General features: G+C 37.7%; 1 protein-coding gene across 6 annotated transcripts in view; it reads right to left on the reverse strand.

Moving 5' to 3' along the window:
• The window catches only part of elmo1 (engulfment and cell motility 1 (ced-12 homolog, C. elegans)), a 97,859-nt gene that overhangs the window by 39,831 nt on the left and 33,122 nt on the right, over positions 1-24,906 (reverse strand). For 3 of the 6 annotated variants that reach the window (XM_055053727.1, XM_055053729.1, XM_055053728.1), the window contains exons 2-13: positions 15,515-15,671; positions 8,559-8,599; positions 8,365-8,437; positions 8,207-8,257; positions 7,941-8,110; positions 4,752-4,787; positions 2,852-2,951; positions 1,791-1,942; positions 1,627-1,705; positions 816-857; positions 462-512; positions 158-280 (exon numbers count right to left, since the gene is read on the reverse strand). In XM_055053727.1, coding sequence (XP_054909702.1) covers positions 158-280; positions 462-512; positions 816-857; positions 1,627-1,705; positions 1,791-1,942; positions 2,852-2,951; positions 4,752-4,787; positions 7,941-8,110; positions 8,207-8,257; positions 8,365-8,437; positions 8,559-8,599; positions 15,515-15,592 — 996 coding nt within the window. In that variant the 5' untranslated portion in view covers positions 15,593-15,671. The remainder of the gene's footprint in view (positions 1-157; positions 281-461; positions 513-815; positions 858-1,626; positions 1,706-1,790; positions 1,943-2,851; positions 2,952-4,751; positions 4,788-7,940; positions 8,111-8,206; positions 8,258-8,364; positions 8,438-8,558; positions 8,600-15,514; positions 15,672-24,906) is intronic. The other 3 variants (XM_055053730.1, XM_055053732.1, XM_055053733.1) reach the window with 3 other exon arrangements.

A 24,906-nucleotide genomic window follows, 5' to 3' on the forward strand; every position in this document is an offset into this window, starting at 1 on the left:
TTCTTTTTTTAATATACTTCTTTTAATGACAGTAAAAGCTAGTGGTTCAATTGATGGTGTTTAACTCAAAATGTATATTTTTTTTAAACAAAAATATCTTTATATTTTTTACGTTTTAATTCTCTTAATTTCAAGATTTTGTCAGTGGGATCCAAACCTGGTCCTGAGGATCCATCTTGGTCATCATGCGATCCTCAAGCGTGTTGAAGTTGAGCACCTGCAGCACATACAGCTGATGTGCCATCTCATCATTAATGGGTGTGGGGCTCCGGATTACATTCTGCATGAGGACATCAAGATAGAGGAAGAGTTTTGATCAAATAGAATATGTGAAAAGGTGGAAAGTTTTATGACAACAAAGTGAGGAAAAAGTCATGATTTTGGGGGTAAACAAAAAAGAAGACGAGGGAAAATCATCTGAAAACATTGGGAATAAACTGCAGAGTTTCAGAAAAACTTACAGTGAGGATGATGGAGCGTAGCTGCTTCTGAGCTAGAATGTGGGCCATCTCCTGTGGATTTAGAAAAAAAAGAGGAGGGAACAAAAGGAATAGAGAAAAAGAACATAAGAAGAGAGAAAAGATAAAGTGGGGAGTGATAAAAGTGAGACAACATATCAAGGCAAACCTCTGATCTTAAGATTTTCTATGCAAAAATGAAAAGAATAAGGAGTTCATGGCAGTTTACGCAGTGACAGGCTGCAAAATAATAAGAAAAAGAAGCTCGAGACAGAAACTTAAAGGGGATAGTAGATGCGCTAGCGGATATATTCTACAATGCAAACTACGAAGTGTGCTAATCAAGGGTGCACTTACTGTCAGGGGACAATTTAGGATGTCCACAATGTTCTCATCAAACTACCATGTCGTGTGCAGTGAGGAAGCAAGGTCAGAAACAGAGACAGAGAGGGTGAGTGAGTGAATGTGGGGTGAAGTCAAAAGAAAAATAAATCTAATTTCTGTCAGTGGTGCAGTTTGTGGTTCTGTTGGGGATGGAGGAAGGAGGGTTGCACTCCATAAAAATAGCTTCACTGGTGGTTGAGGTCCTTTTGAACGCACACATACACCACGAACAATCAAATAGGTGCTGTTTGACGCTCACACTCTTAAAATAAGCAACAAGAGAACATTGCATTTTGGAAACTGCCCATCTGCAAAAATATATATAGACGTGGACACATAGTTTTCTATATGCGTTTATAAATGGAGCCTGATGACCCAGAAAAAAAGTTTCTGCAAACAGCAACAATAAAAAAGTACCAAAGAAGGCTTTCACTGCAACACTAGAATCTGTATGCGTCCTTTTTCCGCCTAACATGTCTTCAGCTCCGAGCGCTAAACACGAGACGGGCCCTCGAGTTAGCGTCATTCATAATTAATGTGAAAAGTGCATCACTGGGCCCTGTGGTGCTGACGTGGAGAGAGTGTAATTGGCTGCAGGTGAGAGGGAGAGATGAGAGAATGAACATCACTTTGGCAACGACGAAGGGAGAGACAGATGTTCTCATCGTCGAACACAGAGCAAACCAAAGCACACACAAAGTCACACATTTGTTCGTTTCACAGTTACATGACAAAACTGCTGGGGATGGCGACGCCACGCAACTGGAGCAGTAGGCACCCTCACCTGTCTCTTCTCCTCTGGAGCTTTGAGGAACAGAGCATTGATAACGGCGATGGTGTAGGTCTGGATGTCTTGATCAGTCCTGGAATCAAAGGAAAGGTGTGCTTTATTTAAAATGACTCATGAAAACTGGGTCATGAACAGTTAAAAACTGTTGCATTTCATACCCCTGAAGGTGTGGGATGAGCTGTCCAATCGTGATCTCTTGCGCCACCTTGTGGTAAAGATCTTGACTGTTGAGCACCATGGACTCCAGGATGGCCAGGGAACGCTGCAGCACTGCTGTGTCCATGGCGGTCTTGTTCACAAAGCTGGCAATCTTTAGATCATCAGAGAACACAGAGTTTTTAAACAATGCAAAATAGTCAGTCTACTTTTAACTTTCTCTGATGTACCTCGGTAGCAGGAAGTATTTAGACCTTCTGAACATTTTCTACATTTTGTCACTTTTCTACATTGTTTTTTTTTTGTGGGATTTTATGACATACACTACCAGAGCAGTTAAGTGTTATGAAGTGAAAGTAAAGTAGCTAACAGTGATTCTTGAGAAGTGGGACAAAATGGGTTAAAATGTCCCCCCCAAAAATTTTTATAATTCCTCATGTATTCAAATATGACAAATAATGTTTTGGAAATGTAAAGATGGCAAGGTGCAGGCTCCCAGTTGCAACATTTTTTTTGAAAATTATATTTTTAATGGACCTGACCCAGAACTTTGACAAAACTAAAATATGAAATTATTTTTTAATGACCCTATTAGTGACATGTTTACTCAATTTTACAGACAAATGCTTCTCAAGAAGCAAAAGAAATATTATTTAAAATAAAAAAACAACATAAAGTCCTTCTGACAGAGTTGATAGTACATGACACAGATCTGAAGGTGGTGACAAACTAGTGAGTATAAAGAAATACTTGATACATGTGAAGTAAAGCCATTTATGAAAGAGTCAGTGAAAAACTCTGATGGAGTTGACAAAATGCCAAACTACCTAAATTTATATGACGTTATTCTGAAGGAGGCCACATTGTAGCTCATCATGTCCATGAAAGCTTTACAGTATCTTAAAATGATTATTTCACAAAATGTTGTAAATTGTCAGTTATGGTGTAGACACATCATGGTTGTGACAAACAACTTGGGAGTAAAACAGAAGAAAAAAAAACTAAAAATAACGGGCTCCCAATAAATTTAGAGCCTGGCTAATGTGGCATTTTCCTGGCTGACCTTTTTGATAAAGGCCACAGAAAATGTATCCCAGGAGACAATCCCATGGTCCATCAACTCCACAAAGGCCGTCAGAGTAAAGGACAGCAGGTCACCGAAACTACGGGATAGAAAACAAACGTAAACAATGGAAAACTTCTCTACACCAGCTGGCAAAGAGCAGCATTTTGACGCAAAGCCCAGATGCCTCGGGAAGCAACGAGAAGCAAGCGGTCAGCAGAGAGAGAGAGAGAAAGGTGGCGGAGAGGAAGCAGAATGCGACCTGAAAAAAAAAAAATGCCAGGCTGCAAAATGGCTCGCTGGAGACAGAAGTAGAAACGAAAGTAGCAGGAGACATGGGAAAGAGTTTTGAGCTCAAGCACGGACAGAATGGCTGTCAGCAAACAGCAGGACTGTCAGAAGATCAGCAGGAGCTGGAAGAAGTTCATTCAGGACCAGAGGGGCTGCTTTCACAGGACAGATGCAGTTTCACAAATATACGCAGACGTAAATTAAGTAGATGAGGCTGAGAGCACGACAAGAAGCCAAAGCAAAAACATATTAGATAACTGATTATCATGAACCTGCAGGAACGACCTAATTAAATAACCAGGGATTTGTTATTACTTTTCTCAAAGTAAAAAAAAATAAATTGTAGTAAAAGGTTTAACGTTATTAAAATAATTTGGTTTCACCAAAAGTGAAGCAATGCTGACCTCTGCTGTTTGTACCTTGCTTAACCTTCTTATGGTAACTGGTTTTATTAATGGAAAATAACACCAAAAGAACACCAAAAGATGGATCTCAAAACGAAATATCATCAAATGTTAATTTATTTTATCCAGCCAGCCTCTGTCTATAGCTTATCCTTGCAGAGTCGCAGATGGCTGGTGTCCATCTTCAATGGTCACTTGTTAGGATCATTTAGCAGCTATGCTATAATCTGGCTCATTTACAGTCTGTACAGAAGTATTGATTGTTCATTAATGTGCACTGTCCCTAATAAATAAATAAATTAATTTACCTCAGTAATTAAACTACGCAGCGATCTGTTTCGACTGTCTATTTTTATCATCGCTAACTATTAAGCCTTATCGCTAACTATTAAGCCTTATGGGCAAAAAAATCTGTTCTGCAGTTTAGAGATTTAAAAGGACAGTCAGTGATGTCATAAGCATTCCTACTCTAAAAAGTAAATATAGCAGGTTAGTAATTACCGCTGCACAGCAGAGAATTGGAAAACAGTTTCATGGAAAATTAGTAACTCACACCTGAAAAATGAAACAGCTTTTTCTTATACAAAAAATGTAGAGAAATAAGAAATGATGAAAATGCTAAAACTAAAGACTACTTGAAGCAAATAAAGAGACAATCCTTGTAGAAAGATGGCGGATGGCCCTGTGATGATAAAAGCTTTAGACTAACAACATTAAGGTCAAAGAGAAGCTGAATGAAGGACTCGATGTGAGCGCTTGGACAACCCCTTAAAACTGAGGATCATTTTATAAAGAGAACCAAGATATAAATCCCAATAACTAACACATGAAATAAAAAAAGCTAGCTACTCGCTAGGTTTTGCAAACACGTAAAGGAGCATAATTTCTCTCTTTGTGAAGACCAAACAGCTGAACCACACATTTGGGTAAAAGTGGTACAATTTTAGGGGGAAAAAAAACAAAATCTTGGTTTTCTTTTGTTTTTTTCGTAAACAATTTTTGTCACTGGCTGCCCAAACCACATGCAGGAAATAAAATTAAGCATTTTCTTTAAAAAAAATAAATAAAAGGGGGAAGCCTGAGTTAAAATTCCCCTCGAGGCCAGAGTCTTAATCATGCAGACTCGAGCAGCGAGGTTAGGAAGAGAAGAGAGCCAGCGGTGTTACCCGACCGAAAGACGGAGCGGGAAAGGGAGGGGGGCTTACCATGGCTTCATAATCTTCTGAAGTTTCTGATAGCGCCTGCAAAGATTTGAGAAACTTTGGTGTCACAGAGGGGAGACAACATAACAAAACCTAGAGCTGGCACAAGACAGGTGACAATACGCTTCATGTACTGTTCTGATGAAGCTAAACTGAAGTGTTTCAATCCAAATTTTAATACTTAAACACGTTGTTGTTCTGTGAATCTGCTGGGATATTGAAAGCATGCAAAGCAACATCAGATGAAAATGCAGTCAGCGGCAAACGTTATTTTTTCAAAGCGAGCCTAAAAGCCACATTGTGCTGCAAATATGCCTCAAAAAAATGGAAAAGAGGACAAAAATAGACATGAAGTCGCCTTTAGGAGTTTACATTGACTTGTTATGAGTGAACAGTTTTATTCCATTTTTGGGTTATTAATGACTCACATAGATGATTCTTTTTCCAGGCGGGAATGATCTTAAAACATACAACTCTGAAAATTACAAAACCGAGACTTGTGAAGAAATAACTGCAAATTTCTCATACAACTCAAACTCAAACTCACACTCAGAGTGTGAGTTGTGTGAGGAACAACTCAAGCTCAATGACATTTTAAATCGGAGGCAAAAACGTAGGTATTTGCCCACGATGTTTGGAGGAATCAACCAGTTTTCAGACCTAAGGATCTGAAAAGCTTTTGTTTTCAAACCTTTGACAGATTGTTTCTGTTTTGAAAGATACCTGAAGTTGTCTATGTTATCAATATAATAACCTGACAATAAAAAAGAACAACTTAATTAAAACTTGACAAGTTTCTGCTATTTAAATTACCCAAATTAATCACAATTGTGCTATTGAGTGTAATTTTACGTCATTTCTTTGAAGAAAACTCATTGATTTTATTCAAATAATTCAAGAGTTTTAGTGCTTTGAGTGTACATTTGCAGAGCGCTAAGAAGTCTGTGGATTATCTCAGGAATCCTCTTGATATCAGCAAACCTTTTGAGAATGACTTCAATTAAAGTTGAGATAAAATAACAAAGTATGGCTAATAAAGAAATACATCTGCTATTCAAGTTTACAATTATTCTTGGAGTTGCTATGGCTATTCTAAGCTCAAAGGAGTTTGTATAATTGTAACAGTTATCCTTAATAAATAAACAAATAAATAAGAAGACATTCATGCAATAACATTGGAGGTGGGATGAAACAAAATGCACTGATATTGCTCTGGCTAGCCAACAAATTCAGGCCTCTAGCTGTTCAGCAGAAGATTCTGTCATTGCAGACAGATAAAGTGAAATAAATTAGATATGCTCTTTCTTATTTTGTTTTAATATTTAAAAAAAGAAAAAAACATAACTTGCTACACCATGTTTTGTCAGTAGAGGGCGACATCTCCTTGTACGTAGCACAGCTCTGGTGGACAGCAGCAGCATCCCATCAGCTGATTTCCACATGAATGCAGGCCTCACGCTTTTGGGAGAAGCATCAGATCAAACAGCGGCTCTGCCCTCAGTAGCCTCAAGAATTGTGCCGCTTGAATAATTACAGTTCACCAAGTTGTTTGCCAGGCCCACTAATGAGTGTGAGAGTGTTTGTTTCTGATATCTATCTACATTTCTGGGTCTAATAAACTCCTTTTGTTGATATGAAAGAGCAGCAGAGGCACTCGCAAGGCATCTTTTCCTTTACCCACACACACACGAATTACTAAAGCAGTCATTAACATAAAACATATATGTAATCAAAGAGCCGGGAGCATGAGCAGAGCTAGCCAGTGTAAAAGCTCTGAACAGTAACACTAAATAGAGGCAAGTATTTGTTAATTTTGAACTTCTGAATTTTAAATTAAGAAGTGATCTTCCACATAACCAAAAAGGCTGGAAGGTAGAAATCGGAGAGCATTATGGTGTTTCATCAGAAAGGAAGACGTTTAACTCACTCAATTTGAACCTCCATGTACCTCGGAAGCAAACTAAATAGCAGTATCATTTTAAAAACCGGCACAAACTGCTTTGAAACATTTACTGCGTAGAGTGTGACAGAACCTGACAGCGTGATTTCCTTCTCCACAGCAGGTTTAGATTTTCACAGCAGTATCTTAGGAACGTGTTTGACATTGTGTGATGTTCTCGATTTCATCAATTTTCTCTTTACAGTCCAAAGAGTTGAATAATGAAAACTGCATCAAGCATAAAATGTTGATAAATTTCACCTTAGGAAAGTAATAAACTTTAAACCCTGATGGTTTAAAGAGACACTTTTCCTCTACATAACACAAATCTTCACAGATCTCAAAACTTGTAGCGTCCATTAAACTCACAGGACCTTTTCTCTAGACTTTCTGTTTTCACACCTGGGTGACACTTTACCTTGCTAGGTGTGCTGGTGTACTGAAAAACAACTGCTGCATAGGAAATAAAGGTGATTTTGTTTGCTGAGCTGAATTTAGAGGATTGAGTATGTTGCTTTTGCTGTGTAGTCACAATTTCTATTTAATCATTTGGAGAGCTTTTTATGTTTAAGGGTCAACGAAATGTCTGATTACAGCATTTCAGTGCTCTATGAGTGTGACCAAGAAGTGAAGTTCAAGCATCTGGCTTGCTGAGGTGAGTGAATATTGGACAGGTCACACAAGTGGCAGAAAGTGTTGATATATACCCCACAAACAAATACATCCATGAGCCCCTGACAGCTATTATCCAAAATAATCTCTGCACTCCAATAACTCTAGAGGGCCAGGTTTTCTTTCTTAAATCCAGCTCCATGTTAACTTCATGAGTCGTCTACACGACTGCACTGACAACTTGCGTAGCTTATGAATTGGTTATGGGAACCACCAGTTTTAATCAGTCTGCATTTCTTCTGCTGTAGTTCTCTGTAAAATATATATTTACAATTCCAGTTCACTGAAATGACTGTACAGAAAATCCGATTTTCATCTGCATGCGTGCTTGATAAATGTGGACCACTGTGTCATGGATTTAAATCAATAAATGAAAACAAAAAATGAAAAAAACCATTCAGAGGATTAACTTGAGTTAGCATCCTTAAAACCTTGGAGAGCATTTATTTTAAAATGTAAATAAATGTCAATGGTTTCTTTCCAAATTCAAATGAAAACACGTTAGGGAAAATGAGACGAGACAAAAATTATCTTATGAGAAAGGAAAACACTGCGTAAGACGAGCAGACAGTTTAACTTACTCAGTGCCACTTTCCACCATCTGAGTGAGCAGCGAGATGCCGTCCAGGTTGATGAACTCCTGCGCAAAGGTGATGTCCCTGGAGGCGTTGGCCAGATCTTTCAGTGACTCTAGCTTTGCATCCATGCTGGATGACTGGATCCGTTCATGGAGCTGGAGGGCCGTCTGGTACTAGAGGAGAAAAGGCAAAATTTCATAGTGAATTAGAATGTTGTTTAGTTTTCTTTTTTTTTTAATTCAGTGTTGTTTAGAGAAGTTAAAACTTACAGGAGACGTGGTTAGACGCAAGATGGAGCCATTTTTTATGTCATTGCGATTCTGTGGAAGATTTCCAACACGGAAGCACAAATTAGCATGCACTCATAGCTTCTCTTTCGTCCCAGATGGAGGCTATAGTGAAAAAAAAAAGAATCTGACAACCAAACCTTTTCTGTGATGTAGAAATTTGTTGCATCAGCAATCTGCAGAGCATAGGTTTCATGGCTCCCCAAAGACCATCTGAAAACAAAATAAAAACACTTTAGCTGATATTAAAAGGTGAAGAAAATTTTGAACCTAATAGCATTTCAAAAACGTATTATGAAAAATAAGCACTTTCCAATGCATGCAGCACACTTACCCTTCACACACTTCCTTTATAATGGCTGAAAGAGGCTTTTTCTGTGGATAAAGACAAAACTACATTAGGTTCACAGTCCAGACTGACGTTCCACTCAATCCAGAGTGGGCTGCAATTATTTCAAACAGCAGGGCTGGAACAATGAGAGACTGTTCATCTTGTTTATTTGTCTTACTGCTGTTCTGAGTTTGCCAACCATGTGTAATCTATTGCTCCGTTTCTTTTATTTTATGCTGTGCTAAAAGACCGTCTGAGGCCACAGCAGAGGAATTCTGCCTCTAGAAGCTTTGAGGAGCACATTAGTTCATATTCTTAATTTTAAAACTTTTTGTTCATCTTAGCAGCACCATGCTAAGATGAACAGCATCTTGGCACCGCAACTTCTCAATTCCTCAAAAAACTTTAGTAAAAAAAAGCAATCGAAAGTGAAACATGTCTCTTGACTTAGATTAGGGAACATATGTGGACAGAATAAGAGGGAACAGAAAAGATTAAGCTTTAAAACTCAGTTTCAGATAGTTTTAAAGCACATAATCAAAATGCAAAATCGACAATAGCCTAAGCTGTGTTTGTAAACATTAATAAATTCCAATCAAATCCCACGTAAACCTTACTTGTATTGATTTGTACACGTCAGCAGACTTGTTACCGAACCCACAGTTTCTACATTTTTTATGGGGAGATTTCACACTCGAACTACAAACTACAGTGGAAAGGCTTTAAAGTATTTAGCCTGCACAAAACAGAGCTGAGGAGGAAAAACACAAGGAAGAATGTGTGCAAAGAAGAACATAAAGGAGGAATGACAGAATAAAGGACTCAGGAAAGGTTTTGGATGGAAATTTAAAAAAGCAGGGAGGTGCAAATGTCACAAAGAAATATCAAACAACAGGAAGACAAAGTAAGTAGGTCAAATTAAATGGACTAAAGAGAAAAGCTAAAGAAATAAAAATTAAAGAAAGGAGGAAAATGGAGGCAAGACAATAAATGAAAGATACCAGAATAAAAGAAAAAAGGAGGCAGACACAAGTGGAGAGACAAAGGGACACAACATTTATACAATATGATGGGTATAAACAACCGTAAACGCAAATATTTTTCCAATTTTCCTTTTCCAGATGGAAAAACAAACAAACATTTTTCAACCGTTTTGAAATGCCACAAACGAACAAAATCCAAAGCAGATTCAGAGACCGAATCTTACGAGGCGGTGAGAGACAACAACTTTTCATAACAGTAACACTTTATTGGATGTTTTCAAAGGCGTTCAAAAGAGACTCAGAGCTTCTGATCTTAGTTTTCAAACCCAACGAAGCTGTTAGAAGGCGTTACAATGTGGACGTGGGGGCTCAGTCTGCTCTTAAACAATTTAGTTTCTTTTAAATAACTCGCTATTTTTCCATTGAAAACAAAATGTGAAGACTTTTCACTTAGTGTTAATTTATTTGGTGCCCAATGTCTCATTTGCTAATCAAAGTTTAGAACTGACAGAGCGGCTCCATAGCAGTACAACACTGGTGAGGAACAATACTTTCAAAATCATAAAACTTTACAAAAAAATGAGAAAAACATGCAAATTGACTAAATAAAGCACATTTTTGTGTCATATATAACTGATGCAAATAAGTCAGATTTGTTCTCTTGGATTGACTTCAGAGCTGTGTGAGAACCAAAAAACTGACTGGTTAATGTCCTGATAGGTTGCTGCAATATTTCTACATTGCATTTCCTCATAAAATGCATGTTTTAAGTGCACAAGTCCCTTCTGCAGCAAAGCACCACTATAACACGATGTCGCCACTCCCATAATTATTAAGACGGTCTTCTCACATTTGTAAGCTTTCCCCTTTTTCCTCTGAATGCATTTGCACACAACTCTAGATTCTTTTGTTGCTTTTGGGAATACTAATAGTTTCCTTTTAAACTTTGTTCATACCGGTCTCATTACATTGTGAATAATGGCACTCTCAAGCCAGCTTCGGTTATTTTCCTCAGCTCTTTTCATTTTGCTCATTTGGCACAGACATATTTATATTTTTAAATGAGGTTCAGATTTTTCTATGTGATATCACATTTTTATTAAATGTTACATTAAGAAATAGTATTTTTGAGTATGTCAGATGTCGTGAAGTCATATATTCTAGTCTGTCCGAAACATTTTAGAAAAGACTTATTAACCGTAGTGAATGTAAATTTGTGGGTTTGAAAACGAGTAATTCCAAAAAATCTCACTATCCAGGCATTTAGCATATACTGACTATTTTGGTGATCTTAACTCACCTAAAAGAGAAAATGTTCAGGAGGATTCAATGCAAATATTAAAAAAAGTTATGCATCTTTTCCCCCGGTGTACAGAAATATTTGGTTTCAACTAAATGTGTCAAGTCAGATATATTTCCTGATCCTGAAAGATTCCTGGATCGTGGCAAGGGCATCGCTTGCATGAAGGATGAGTCTTTTCATTTCTTTGTTTTTTTTAGAATTTGCTAAATTTATTTTGTTCCTCTTTGAAATAATTCAAGTTTATTTCAAAGAGGAACACATTCACATTCAGATTCCTCTAAATCTAAACTGCATTTTTTGATAAACAAAGTAAATAAGGTCGCATACGGAGCAGGGTATAATTGAATTAGGTGATTTGGATCACTGCAGCCTCTGTGTCATTATGCATAGATGTACAGTTTAGTATTTTGGCTGCACTGCTTTGTTGTCCTATAATTCAGCAGGGTTGTGCTTTATGATGTACGCCCTGCAGTGGAGTGCACTAAGAACTGAGAAAGCAGGATAAAAAATATATAAATATGTATTGGGTCAAATGAGAAAGTCAACTATGGCTGGGTTTTTTGAAGGTAAACAGTGATCTGCAGCCCAAACATTACAGCGAAGTAAATCTGTTGTTCAGCCTGCAAATCAGATCAATAGTTGCAGCATTTTTTTGTGCATGTAAACCTCAAAGCAAAACTATTCACCGGGACATCAGCAGCCTATTTCTTGATGTCCACATTTTCTTATAGGTTACAAATATTGTTTTTATCTAGTAATTAATAACAGCAGGGACAGAGAGCTATTTCCCATCCTTTGGTTGAAAAACATTTTCCCATCAAAACCCTTTCATAAACACTACACTACTTTGCACTTTTATCAGCATTTTTGAGAAAGTGCAAATGTTTTGAGTCGGATATTAAATATATTTCTACATACGCGTCTCCTCTGAAATGTCAATTTGTTGTCATTGTCTCAGAATACAAAGAGGCAGGAGAGAAACCTTTGCAATGATAACTGACAATAAACTTGTTTTTATTTCCCTTTTTTGTTGTTTCGCTGTATTTTGCCAAATGTCTTATAAGGAGTTTGCAATACAGACACGCAGAGTGCTGCCTGTGGGATGTGTGTGCATATTATTACACTTTAGATGCAAATCTTTAATTATTCTCACTTTTATATCCAAAAAAGATTTCGCATGCAGCTCAGGGAACATTGTTTTTCTCAAGGACATTTTGGCGCGCTGTGGGACAGGGCACCGAAACTCCAGTCTTTCAAAGACAACATGATATAAACCCATTTTCTGGCCGTCTTTATGTTTTTCTTCATTTCATAAATGCTTTGAATTCAACAGTGTTGCAATACAATCTGCATTGTTGGCGCATCTTTGTTCCCGAGACTGAATTGTTATTTTGTATCTTTCCATATGCCAATGAAATTAAAGACGAATGCAGTGGAGTATTCAAATTAGGCAGGAAAATGATGTGAACGATTGCAAAACTAAGCAGACATAAAGAGGCTGCCAAAGCCTACATGCTGCCTTACATCATTTTAGAGGTCATATCCCTTTATAGAGTCAAAGGTCAAGTATCAGAAGTTGAGCGGAAGTTCTGAATTTTAGGTGGTGAGCTATGAAAATGAATTAAGTTTCAACCCATGAGTGTTTAACTAGCACTCGTTAAGGGTGAACTTGCAAACCTCAATCAGATGATTAGACAACACAAAAACCGACAGAAGCCGGATACGAACATAAATGACTGCAAACACATCAGCATCCGCACTGAAACAGCTCCCATACAAACACATCTACATAATGAAATCGCATAAGAAGGGGCTGCACCCACATCAACAATTAACAGAACAACAACAAAACAAAAGCAGACACACACATTTGCATTCACGCACACCCCCGCTTATAAATGAACAATCTTTTGCTGGGTTCAGACAACTCAAGCAGCAGCAGAAGCCCACTCCTCATCGCATGACTCAGACAGCCATATGCTACTGCAGGGCCTATTGTACCGAGGAGATGCAAGAGAAGAAGGAGAAGAAGGTGGAGAAGGAGGAGGAGGAGAGGCAGGAAAGGGAGGGGAGGGCTGGTGGTGGAGGACAAGAGAAGAAGAGGAAGAGCGCAAGTTTCACAGTCACAACACAAAGGAAGGAGGAGGAGTGAGCAGGGGGGATGAATGAGAGGGAGAGAGAGGCAAAGAGCGACAAGAAGGAGGAGAAAAGAAAAAGGTGGAACAAGAGAGAGAGATGACAGATAAGAGAGTTGGAGAAAAGCGGAGGTGCATTCAAGATTAAGATGCAAAACGATACTAAAGCCACTTTACAGTAAGATAAATAAGTAGATCGTAAAACATCTCAGCACATCCCTCAATCTAAACTCTGTATTTTTTCCAAACGACTCATAGCAAAACCAGAAGCACAAGTACTCCATAGTTGAATGCTTCATTCATTGGATTATCCAATGAGAGGGGCATTTGTAGCTCCAGTTGCCTCAGTGACTCATAGCTTGTACAGTAATTAACCCATCTGTGAGTCACGCACGCACACACACACGCACACACACAAACAGGCGCACACACAGGCACAGAGAAAAAGGAAACATTACACACTGAATGTGGAATCTAACAGCAAACGTGTCCTCTTTATGCGAGGTAGTCATTATTTGGGCTAATTATTTTATTACTGAGTTAGTCACTGTTTGTCAGACACCGACCATCGGTTGACATTCAGAGCAGGCCATAATGAGAATTTAAAAGAGGTTAATATTCACCTTAAATTAGCAGCCAGTGTGTTGAAGCAAATTGCTAAACTTCAAAGCAGTTCAGTTATCAGCTTTTCAATGAATGTAATGATGACAAATTAAACACAAGTACTTTCAGATTTGAGGCCAAATTTTTCTTTTTTTCTTTTAAATTTTTGTCCAGCTCCCACTGCAGCAGCAAATCAAAACCCCAAATTGACAATTTCATTTACGTAATTAAAATTATGCACCATGTAAAGTCATTTTATGATCAGAAATGTGATAAAATGTTTGTAAATTAACTAAAAATACAACTAAGTGGAGTTATAACCAAGCAGTCAGATTTGCCTCATAGCTACCACTGAACCTAAAGCATGAAGGCCAAGGACAGTGCAGAAAGGTAGGAGAAGCTAAGTGCTTTGTGAAGTAGATTTGGTAAGGTGAGATTTGCAATATGTGCTGTTAGATTTCCCAGCAGACCAGGCCACTTAGTGATATAGTTATACAGACATTACGAAACTTTCTTTTTTATTGTTTGAAGTCATTTTAACAAGCTGTCAGAAGATGTGAATGTGTTTTAAGTAAGGGAACTCTACTCTTCCTCCACATGTTGATACCCGCGCACAGTTAAGCCTTTTTCTTATTTACAAAAAGACCAACATGGCAAGTTTGGAAAATATTTCTGGCCAATAAAAGCTCTGACAGGTAAGGTATGGGATCTATAATAGCTCTTCCCATCACTATTATAAAAGCAAACGCTCTTTAAAACTGAATATGCTATTTATTTTCACTCATAATTATCACACTGTGAGTTTCATAGCAGCTGATGACTGATGGCTCTTCCAAATAGCAACAAAAGCCTATTAGAGGAAGTGTGCAATATTGCATAACTGAGAGATTGTCTCAAAACTAACCATAAAGACGAATTGTTGTTTCTAAGAGGAGACAGTCTTTTTGGTTTGCTGGATCACAAATCATCACAACAGGCTCATTCTGTGTTACTGTAGCTCGAAAGTTGAGCCTCCACCAGTCACGAAATCAAAATGAGTCCTCAGCCAATAATATGAACCTCACAACATGTCCATAATGCGCTCATCTGTGTCTGAGTGGGTGTTAGAGGGAGAAATTTCCACAAAGGAAAAAAAAAAAAAAAAAAATAAAGAGTACCAAACTTGTTTTTTAAATCCCACTGAATGAGCAGTCAAGATTATTTTTGTATTTGCTATTTAGATGCAACCCATTTACAAGCTGCTGTTGAGTGTGAATATCTGTTGATGCTATGGTAAGAATGTGGTGTAGAGCATCACATTAACATTATATGAAGTCTTTTAAGAAGTCTAAATTTCTAAATCAAATCTCTAAACATTTACATTGATCAAACAATAAACACATTCTTGAAAAAATAGTTTGAGAGTGATTATGGTCTCACTCGTGTGAGACCATACACCTGAACTCGCTGCCTGGGTGTATGCATAAACTTGCAGTAAGTATGAAAACAACTCTCACTATGGGATCCAAAATATATATATTTTTAATCACAAGTCAACTATAAAATAAACTGGTGCAAGGACTACTTAAGGATTAAAATGGATTTTAAAGACTTTGGTTCATACAGAAAACTTGATTGTCACAGTCAGTGTAATAACTTCAAAGCTGTGCTTGTGTAGCTGTGTTTTTCCATGAGACATCTTTAATTAAGAGCCCTACCTTTGGGCTAATTAAACTCATTACTGAGAAAAATGGGAAAGCTGCTTTAAGCCCGGATCCCACCTCCATGTTGCCCACAAGCGTCTTTGTTATTTAAACAAAATCTGATTACTGTGCACCAGTGTGTTGACACTAAACATGTATTCTGAGTACAATGCTAACAAATCATCAGCTGATTAACTCTACTGATGTGTAGATGTAACAGATAAAGAATAACAGTGTCTTATAAGACACCCACCTGGTCTATCTCCATGAGCTTAGGGAAGGCCCCAGGCCACTCGATGGCCACCTTGACGATGTCTGCCGGCGGCGGCATGGCTGCCGGGAGAGTGTTTGGCGCGCGTCTCGCTGCCTCACACCACTGTCAAACAATTCTAGAGATGGTTCATCCAAATCTGCAAACAGAAAGAGCAGCACGTTGGTCCAGATGTATGTGGTTATATGAGGCACAGTTCAAAGACGTTTCTTTGAGCAGCGACAAATTGCAGACGTCTTGCTGGCAGTGTCTTATTGCGGGGGTGTTTTGTTGTCAGTATTACAGGTTCAAGCAGTTGATCACATAATGAAGATTGAGAGCAACTTCTTCAAAATTAACTTGATATTAACAGGAAAACAAAAAACATGAAAGTTGGACAAAATTGGGTTAAAAGCAGGAAAATCTAAATTGGGTTTGAAATAGTCAGAACAGAAGCCATCAATAAACCTTTGGAACGACGCTGACATCAAACCTATTAGAAATGTATGAATCAAGCGCAAAAGCTCTGTGCCAGGAAACCAGACAATTTAAATTAAATCCACCTGATAATAAGAATGGGTGTCAAAATGAACTCGAATCATGCAGGAAGCTCGGTAATAGATGCAAAGTCTTTAGTCGATGGCTATTCACTAACGGACATTTACTTAAATATTAGTACAGATCTAAATTTTGCATGTTTGTATATTTTGACAATATAAGCTGCATTATCAGTCCATCTGCTCTGAAAAATAACAGTTTAAACAGATTCAAATATACAAATGTATTTGAATCTCGTTGCCCATCATGATAGAAAAATGACATATCAAAGTCATTTTTCTTTGACATGTGAAAGTGTATGACGAGTGCGATCCAAGGCTTTGCATAAAAGGGATTTTCTGAACAAAAGAAAATAAAGAAAACCCTGCAAACTGAAATTTGACAACTACTGTTTTTACCACAGATTAGTTACAGGACATAAAAGATGATGACCCAGGTGTTTAACAAGTCAAAGCGTGAACCTACTCCAAATCCACACGTTTACTCAAAAACAATGATGCGCTCACTGGATTCAAACTCAAAGCCAGCTAAAAGCCTCTCTGCTCCTGAAGGTAATAAATGCACACACCACCACGCTGAACTCATAATCCAGGGTTCCTCCAGCCTGAATTAGGACTCTTGAGAGGGCATAAAGAAGCACGATATGTGAGGGAGGCGCCAGCAACCAGACTGGCCTGAAAAACCCAGTGGATTTCCAAGATAAGCCAGTTAGAGGACCAGTAGTGAAAAAAAAGGCCAAATCACAGCCAGTCTGAAGCACACAAGTGGGGCTTTGTGTGTGTGTGCGTGTGTGTGTGTGTGTGTGTGTGTGTGTGTGTGTGTGTGTGTGTGTGTGTGTGTGTGTGTGTGTGTGTGTGTGTGTGTGTGCAGGGGGAGATCTAATGAAACCTACTACTGCTCACAGCTATAAAGTGGAAAAGTGTAAGTTTCATACAGCATATACCATCAATTATTTATTATTTGTCCCTGTCTGGAAAGCTTGGAACATCCAAGTTGACTTTTTCTTTTTTTTTTCTTTATCTTAATCCATAATGCATAAAAACTGTCTGGGACAAATCCATGGGAGAGCATCATTGAGCAGTACATTTTGAATGTTGATATATAAATCATGCATGCATAACCATGCAGAGTGAGTAGAGGAATGTGTCCATTCATCACACAAAACAGAGAAAACCTCTTCACCCGAAGTCACAATTCAACCAAACAAAACACACAGCTCTTTGTAAATACACAATAATTCAAACACAGTATACATAATAATAGTTGTGTGTGAGTCATCCCATAATAATCCACATAACCTTAATTCAAGAGGCCGTTGTCATGGCAGCTGCTACATCAATAGCTTGAGCTTTCGGTGTGATTTTCTTTCTAAAATGGGTGAGATACTCAAGTCACATCTGCCACTCAAATCTCACCACAGAGATATGAATGAGTTAAACTAATTCAACAGCAGACTGGCACTGTTATACAAGCTAAATACTTCCGGAGATGTTCAGCAAATGGGAGATTTTAAAGATTGCCTTTTTATTTTCCAGTATGAACTTGTGCTGAGATAAATCACGTTTAATGGCAAATACCAAGGCGCTGACTGCAGCATGATGAAAACAAACAGCTAAATACTGAAAAATATTGGCTGAGACTAAAAGTCTTGGATTGGCTATGTCAAAATGCCATCGTAAGATAATGTGGCTGAGATAAATCATCTCAGAAGAGTGGACCAAAATTTCTTCACGACGACGTAAAAGTGCAACTTCATTAGCATAAACAGATGTTACATTTTTGCTGTGGCTGCTTTATATCATAGGGTCAGGTTGATTCAGACAGATGTTTTGGCAGTAACAAATGAGTAACATCTGAAAGATTTTTACATTTACTTGTGCTTTTTATAATCCAGCCCCCAAAAACAAAATAGAGAAAAGAAAAACAAACACAAATAAGTTACAAAACAAGCTAAAACAGAAGAGAAAGAATAGATACTTTTCACAGCACTGTACGTCCTGTGGTGTATATATACACTCGTGTGATTTGCTAACTCATCCTTAGTCATCAACATGCAGATGTCTGTGTCAGGAAAGAGTAAAGACAGAGACACTGACTGAAACGTAGCCTGACGAGACTTAAGCCACATGTTTGGCAGCAGAGTTGATCTGATGCTTGGGCCATCACTACGGGCCGCATTGAAATGAATCGACTGCTGGGAATCTGTATTCGGGATTGTAAGGCATTTGAGATTGAGATGAATCAAAGTAACCAAATAGTGTTGTTACTGTATCTCTTAACAGCGCCCGGACAAGTTGGAACTTTCTGGAGAGACACATATTGCTTCAGCACAACTACATGCCACATAGAAGATGGTTAGCACTGCGTGTTAGGAGTGAATGTTTTGATGTCTATCAAAAGAAATGAAAAGCAAAGGAAACCTTCTCATAAAAAAGAAAGAAATCGATAAAGCTATAGTTGAACAACTACAGCTTCTGGATTCATCGAGATTAAGTAATGGGTTGTAAATAGATTTTGCAGCAACGTTTCAATTTCTAAACCAGCATTAGAGGAAACATGGCATTGCTACATTGTAAGAATGAACCAGTTTTGGTTTCTTCATCTTGTTAAATCTTAACAAGGAACACAAAATAGGTTTTTACTACCCAACAAGCAATTAAAAAAAAACTAAAAATCCAGCCCTAGAGATTTGCAGGAGTTTCCACATAGGGCTTCAATATATTAATGTAGGTGTAATTTGCAAATATAGGTTGTGGAATAATTAATGAATTGAAGATTTTCACACGATTATCACAGCACAATAGCATTTCTGTGTGTTAGTGGTTATCTACGACAAGAGCCACTTATACACTACATAGTTCCTTAATATTTGCCAGCAGTGTACATGCCAGCACGGAGTGGTTACTATTAAAAAGGTACAGCAAGATTTTAGAAAGTTAGGTTTCTCATACCATCAATAATTACACTAATTTAAAGTCACTTAAATCCTCTTTCAGTCCCATTTTAATACTCGATTTGAACTTCACTATATCATGCTTATCACTTTTAGATAAGTAAAAGCATAGAGTTTCAGCGATATGATTCACAGATTGTGCAAAAACACGATTCCACAGAATTACCTAATTAAATGGCCATCGAGTTTGTTGCTAGTTGTCAGATACACCTTCATTGCATGGAGACAAAAGTAGCGATATTCATCTCTGTGAAGGTAATTCAGATTCTCTGCTAAGCATCTGACTGTAAGCTGAGCAGATTGAACAAAGAACAAACTAAATCTGCTTGTCATCCTGACCAAAATGAAAAATAGATATCATGTTCTGTGCAATAATATCTTAACTACAAACAAAAAAAATAAGTTGGCCTGTATTCGTTTTTTGTTCAGGTCAGTTTATCAAGCTTAAAATAACACACACATGTTACAAATGGGATTATTATTCATACAACAGTCACAAGGAGTAACGGTTCTTTTTTTTCTACTTATGAAAAAGAGTAGAATCAAGCAACTTTTTTAAATACTGCAAGGATTACACTCTGTATTTTAGCTGTTGCAGAAAAAACAACAGAGATCCCAGATTTCTAAGAAAGTATTTTGCCTACCACATCACCGAGTACATCTCGTCCTCTATGCAACCACAAAAAGTCAAGTTCTCAGCGAGTCCCTCTAATGGATGGAAACTCTGTCTGTGCACGCAGTAGTTCTCATTTGGATGATGACCGTCAGTACAAATGCAAAAACTAAAACTGGAGCCCATTATATACCTATTTTTTATGAAATTTTTGAAGATGAAAAAAAAAAATGTTTAAAGAGAAATACATGATATCCTGCGGCTATTCACTGATGAACAGCAATGACTGAAAGTAAGACATTATCAAAAGATACAAGGTCATTGTTTCTGTATGAAAGAAAAACTATTTTTCACCTGCAGAGTTCTACTTTTTTGCTTCTTCTTTGCAATGCATTGTGGGTAGATGCATTGTGGGTAGATGCATTGCAGAGAACGACACCAATGTCTGCGGCACAGAAATAAACATGACTTCTATTTGTACTTTTCAGTTCAAACCAGAAAGCAGCGTACATCATGGTAAAACAAGAAATATATGGATGTGCAGCATTATGGGTGTTTGTTTCTTTTTTTTTCCTGTTTAACTGTCATTTAAAAACTTGTGGGTTTCCTCAGATCTAATCAAAATCAATCATTTGCATGCAACTAATGAGGGGAGGTTTGTTAGTCGGTTCTCTCCAAAATAAAAAGGCTGTCCTCCTGACAAGAGTACTGCATTGCAGCCTGAAGGCTAGGTCCAATAAAAACACTGAGGTTATGCTTTGTGTGTATGAGTATATCATTTCAAGCATCTTGTCATCTAAAAGCGACTTCAGATGACGCAAACATGGTTACCCTCTGGGATTATTGGCTGGAAAGACACACAAACATGCAGGAACACACACACCAACCTCAATGCTGGCAGTCTGGGCACATCTCTTTAAAAAGCAGGCTTAAATCTAATTTAGAGACAAAGCAGTGCAACACACCACCACACCATGAGCAGCTTTACAAGAAAGCCTCATCTGATTAGCATGTTCTTTTTTCCTTCCCTCTACTACTCCCGAAAACAACTTCAAAGCAACAATTTTTTTTTTTTTTTTTTTTTGCGTGTTTGACCATGTACTTACAGGCCTGCGGATCTGTGTGTCAATTCCCATTGTGTCACTCCGACATCTCATCACCGCCACTTTCTTGTAAATGGAGGTTTGATACTGAGCTATCTGCTGTCAGAGCGCATCACGTCAGAGCAGGTTGAGTTATTCCAACCTCTTTTCGTCGACTCTGAACTAGTGAAAGTTTATTTTCTGCTCCGCCGGAAGGTCAAAAAAAGCTCCCGGAGAGAAACAGCTCCCTGTTTTTATTTGCTGCAGAGAAATCTGGCTGTCAGGACTCGGCTCAAAGTCCCTGCACCCATTTGTCCATTGATTTTGTTTTCTCATATTTGATGACTTGTGTCCCACCGTCAAGTATTCTTACTAAGTATTCTCTTAGTATGCCTAAGAGAATACTGCACAACAGCATTCTCTTAGGCATACTGTTGTGCAAAGTTAGACCATGCAGAACTTCATCCAGGAATTAGAAAAGATATTTAGATTCTCCTATCTCATTTTCTATGAAAATGCCTCATTGTATCACAAGAGTACATCTATTGAAATGTGTATCTATTCTACATATACATCTCAAAAGAATATTCTTGAAAAGTCATTTCAGAAACTTAATTCAGAAAATAAAAGTCATAAATCATTAGCTGCATACAGCGTGACATAGTTTAAGTGTTTATTTAGATTAATATTACACCTTACCATAACTTCCCGATTTTCAGAAAAATCAAAAATATTTCAAAAGTGATTTGAAATGGATGACAAAACTCTGATTGGATCAAGAGGTTCAAAGCACAAGCATCAATAAATAGTGCAGTGAAGTGGAAAGAGCAAAAAGAAGAACAGATGAGCGATGACCACAGACTGGTTGGGCAGAGCTTGGTTTCCCCTTAATAATTCATGCAGTGTTATGTGAGGGTCACCTCCTCTGTAGTGGGGGGAGAGAAGGAAAGAAAAAAAATAAAGAGAGGATATGGCTGAGAAACTCAAAGAAACATGAGAGGAAATGGAAGCAGGAAGGAAGTGAGAGGTAATAAAGCTTAAAGGAGGTAGACTGATAGAACACGGCGTTCAGCGTAAATGAAAGTAAAGCAACAAAAGGCTGCAATGCAGGAAGTGGAAATGCAGCAAATTATATTGCAAAACAAAAACACACAAAGAAAAATGGATATGAAAACAGAACATCAACAGTAATGGGGTAACAACTAGAATGTATATTTTGAATATCAAACATGATTAAACCCCCCCGAAATCTTTCATATTACATAACAAAAATTACTGCAGTTTTTTTTTTTTCCACGGAGTTCACAATGAAGAGAAAATGTGTGAAAGCTGCCAATTTATCCAATGATCTTTGAAGAGGAGCCGTGATGCTGCAAGGGAACATTAGGCAGTAGTTTGACCTTTCACCCCACCCGCCTCTTGGCCTTGATGAAGAACCGAAAGGCTCAGTTAACACGCATTTATCAAGTGTCATCCTTTTTTTCCCAGGCACCATGCAGATTATGTCAGTGCTGAAATTATAGATGACCTGAGGTTGACTTGCGATATTTCTCTGACATTTAAGCTGCCGTGGTCTGAGAGACCAGATCCATTCAAAACTCAAGGTCTTGTTTTAACTACACAATAGAATATTTATTAAAAAAACAAACAAAATAACTCTGAAACTGTCTTGTTTTGTTTACATTTTAATCTTCAGTTTAAAAAATAAAGACATTTATGTGTTCAGTATTAATGTTTTTCTTAAATGACACAAGGTGTCGATAAGTACAGTATTGACATATTTTAGTCCATTTCAAAGTGCCTAACTTTTGTAAATTACATCCAGATTAAAAGCAACAGATTTAAATTTGAAACAAAATAAATGACATGTTTTTATATAATTGTAACATTTTCACAGGTTTCACTAATTTATTAAAAGCTGGGGTGCACCGATTGCAATTTTCTGGCCGATCACCGATCTTTTAAAAAGCTCAACCTGCCGATTCCAATTTTGGCCGATACCAATTTTTTTTTTGTCTGAAATGTTGCTCAATATGGCAAGAAAGTTGTTGAGTTAGCAGCAGGGTCACTAATGCATTGTTAATTGTAAATGTGCAGACATGACTTGGTGGGCCGGTCTGTCAGTCAAACCTTTCTCTCCGGAGAGCAAAGGAGGACAGTGGTTGATTCTTAAACCTTTGCCAAGCTAAATAAGATCAGTGGATAAGATCGGTTTCGTATGTAAAAATCAGCCAATCACCGATATCCCAAAATTAAGAAAATCGGCACCGATAGGTTGGCCGGTCGACAAATCGGTGCACCCATTATTGAAAGCCCTCTCCCCAAAAAAAAAAAAAAAAAAACACCCTTCATTTTAGTTACAAATTTTTATAAAACTGTTTAGTTGTGAAATTATACTGCACATTAAAACAGATTTAAAATGTGCCTTTTTTTTTTTTTTACAGAAATGTTATACTTTAAGTACTTTAGCTTCAAAGGTAATATAGACTTAGACTTAGACTTAGACTTGACTTTATTGATCCCTTGGGAAGACTCCCTCAGGAAATTATAGTTACCAGCAGCTCACAGGCAAAAATGTGGCACACAGTAAGCATACATAAAAGAATACAAAAAAATACAAATTAAATACAAAACAAAGAATATAAATACAACACAAAAGGAAATTATAGCAATTTGGTGGATAGATTGACCAGTGATATGGTATTGCACTGTATGGTTTGGCCTGATAAATATGGAGTTCACATTTGTAGAAAAACTACTCCTTCTTCCCTCTGTCCTGTGTCACCTCCGACCCCCCAGTGAGGAGTTGTACAGTCTGAAGGCGTGGGGGACAAAGGAGTTCCTAAAGCCTATTCTTACTTCTTGAGTTTGATACATTATCATTATGAGTCTGCTGTTTTGTGACAACTGCAGATAAAAGCAGCAGAAACCATAGCTGTCTAATGCAGTCTATTTAACAAAGGTTTGTTTTTGTTTTTTATTTTTCTTTTTTGAACAAACATTGTTGATGTTCACATTGGGCACAGTATCTCTGTTTTTGAGCTGGGTAGGTTTCAAAAGAGTGCCCTCTAGCTCTGCATCTGATGCCTCTACAAGGGCCCGGCTTGCTGCAGGGCTCCACGCTTGTTTGCTCCATCCTTTATGTGCAAACTGAGACAAAAGGTCAGAGACTCTGTGCATGAGGCCTGAGAGCTACACTTGCTTTGATCTTGACACCTTACAACATCTGCACACACACTACACATAGGGTGATTATGTTGCACTTTGCGTGTTTGTGTAACACACCCTTTGGCTCCTGTATGACAGAACAAAGGTTTGCAACTTGTTATTATAATTTTCTACATGAGCAAGAGTTGTTATTACTTGAGCCAGAAGAGGCCTGAACAGTTTCGTAGTCTTACTCAAAGCAATACAAAGTTATTTGCTTTCCTCATCGCGGCATAAAATTAGACTAAAAATTATCTAGATGAAGAAACAATTCTATAAAAAAGACAAAATTCATTCCATCGTTTAACAGCATGTATCACCGATGCAATCTGTATCTTGCATATAATGATATACATAGCTTTAGATTTGGGCCTTCTCTTCATTGTAAGATTACAGACGCATGCTTTGGTTTTGCTTTTTGATTGCATTTTAAGATTCGCTGCTGCTCTTGAGATTACTGTCCTTTTGCTGGGCCTCGTTTCTGCAGATTCAATTGTCAGGCAGATGACCTCGTGCTTATTAAACCTTCTCTATTCACAAACAAGCATAGAAAGTTATTAAACAACTGTTCAAATGAAACGCTTTCAAGAAACGTTGTAGTTTATCCAGATGCTACGTTGAATGTTTTCTTTCATAAAATTCTCTTCAAACAAATTATGTTTCTTTTTTTATTATCATTATTTTTAAATAATTACTGTACTTTGATGCAGCTCTGTTTTGGCGCAGATTACACAACCTGACCTCAGGGTGATCTTGCTTGAACATCCACTCTTGAGATTATTGGTAATTATATCAAATAGTATTTTTTTTTTAATTCTCAGGAATTACATCTTTCACTATAGAATGACCGTCGCTCAGATTTTATTTTCCTTTTTTGCCCTTTCTATACTGAAGATGTCAGCAGTGACTTTAGAGAAGCAACAGCTGCTTCTTCAAGGTCATTATTGATGCGTTACCTCCTTACTAACACACACCTGAAGTC

The sequence above is a fragment of the Poeciliopsis prolifica genome, unplaced genomic scaffold, assembly GCF_027474105.1.
Source record: "Poeciliopsis prolifica strain line A6 unplaced genomic scaffold, Auburn_PproV2 SCAFFOLD038, whole genome shotgun sequence".
In the NCBI taxonomy this organism is placed as follows: Eukaryota; Metazoa; Chordata; class Actinopteri; order Cyprinodontiformes; family Poeciliidae; genus Poeciliopsis; species Poeciliopsis prolifica.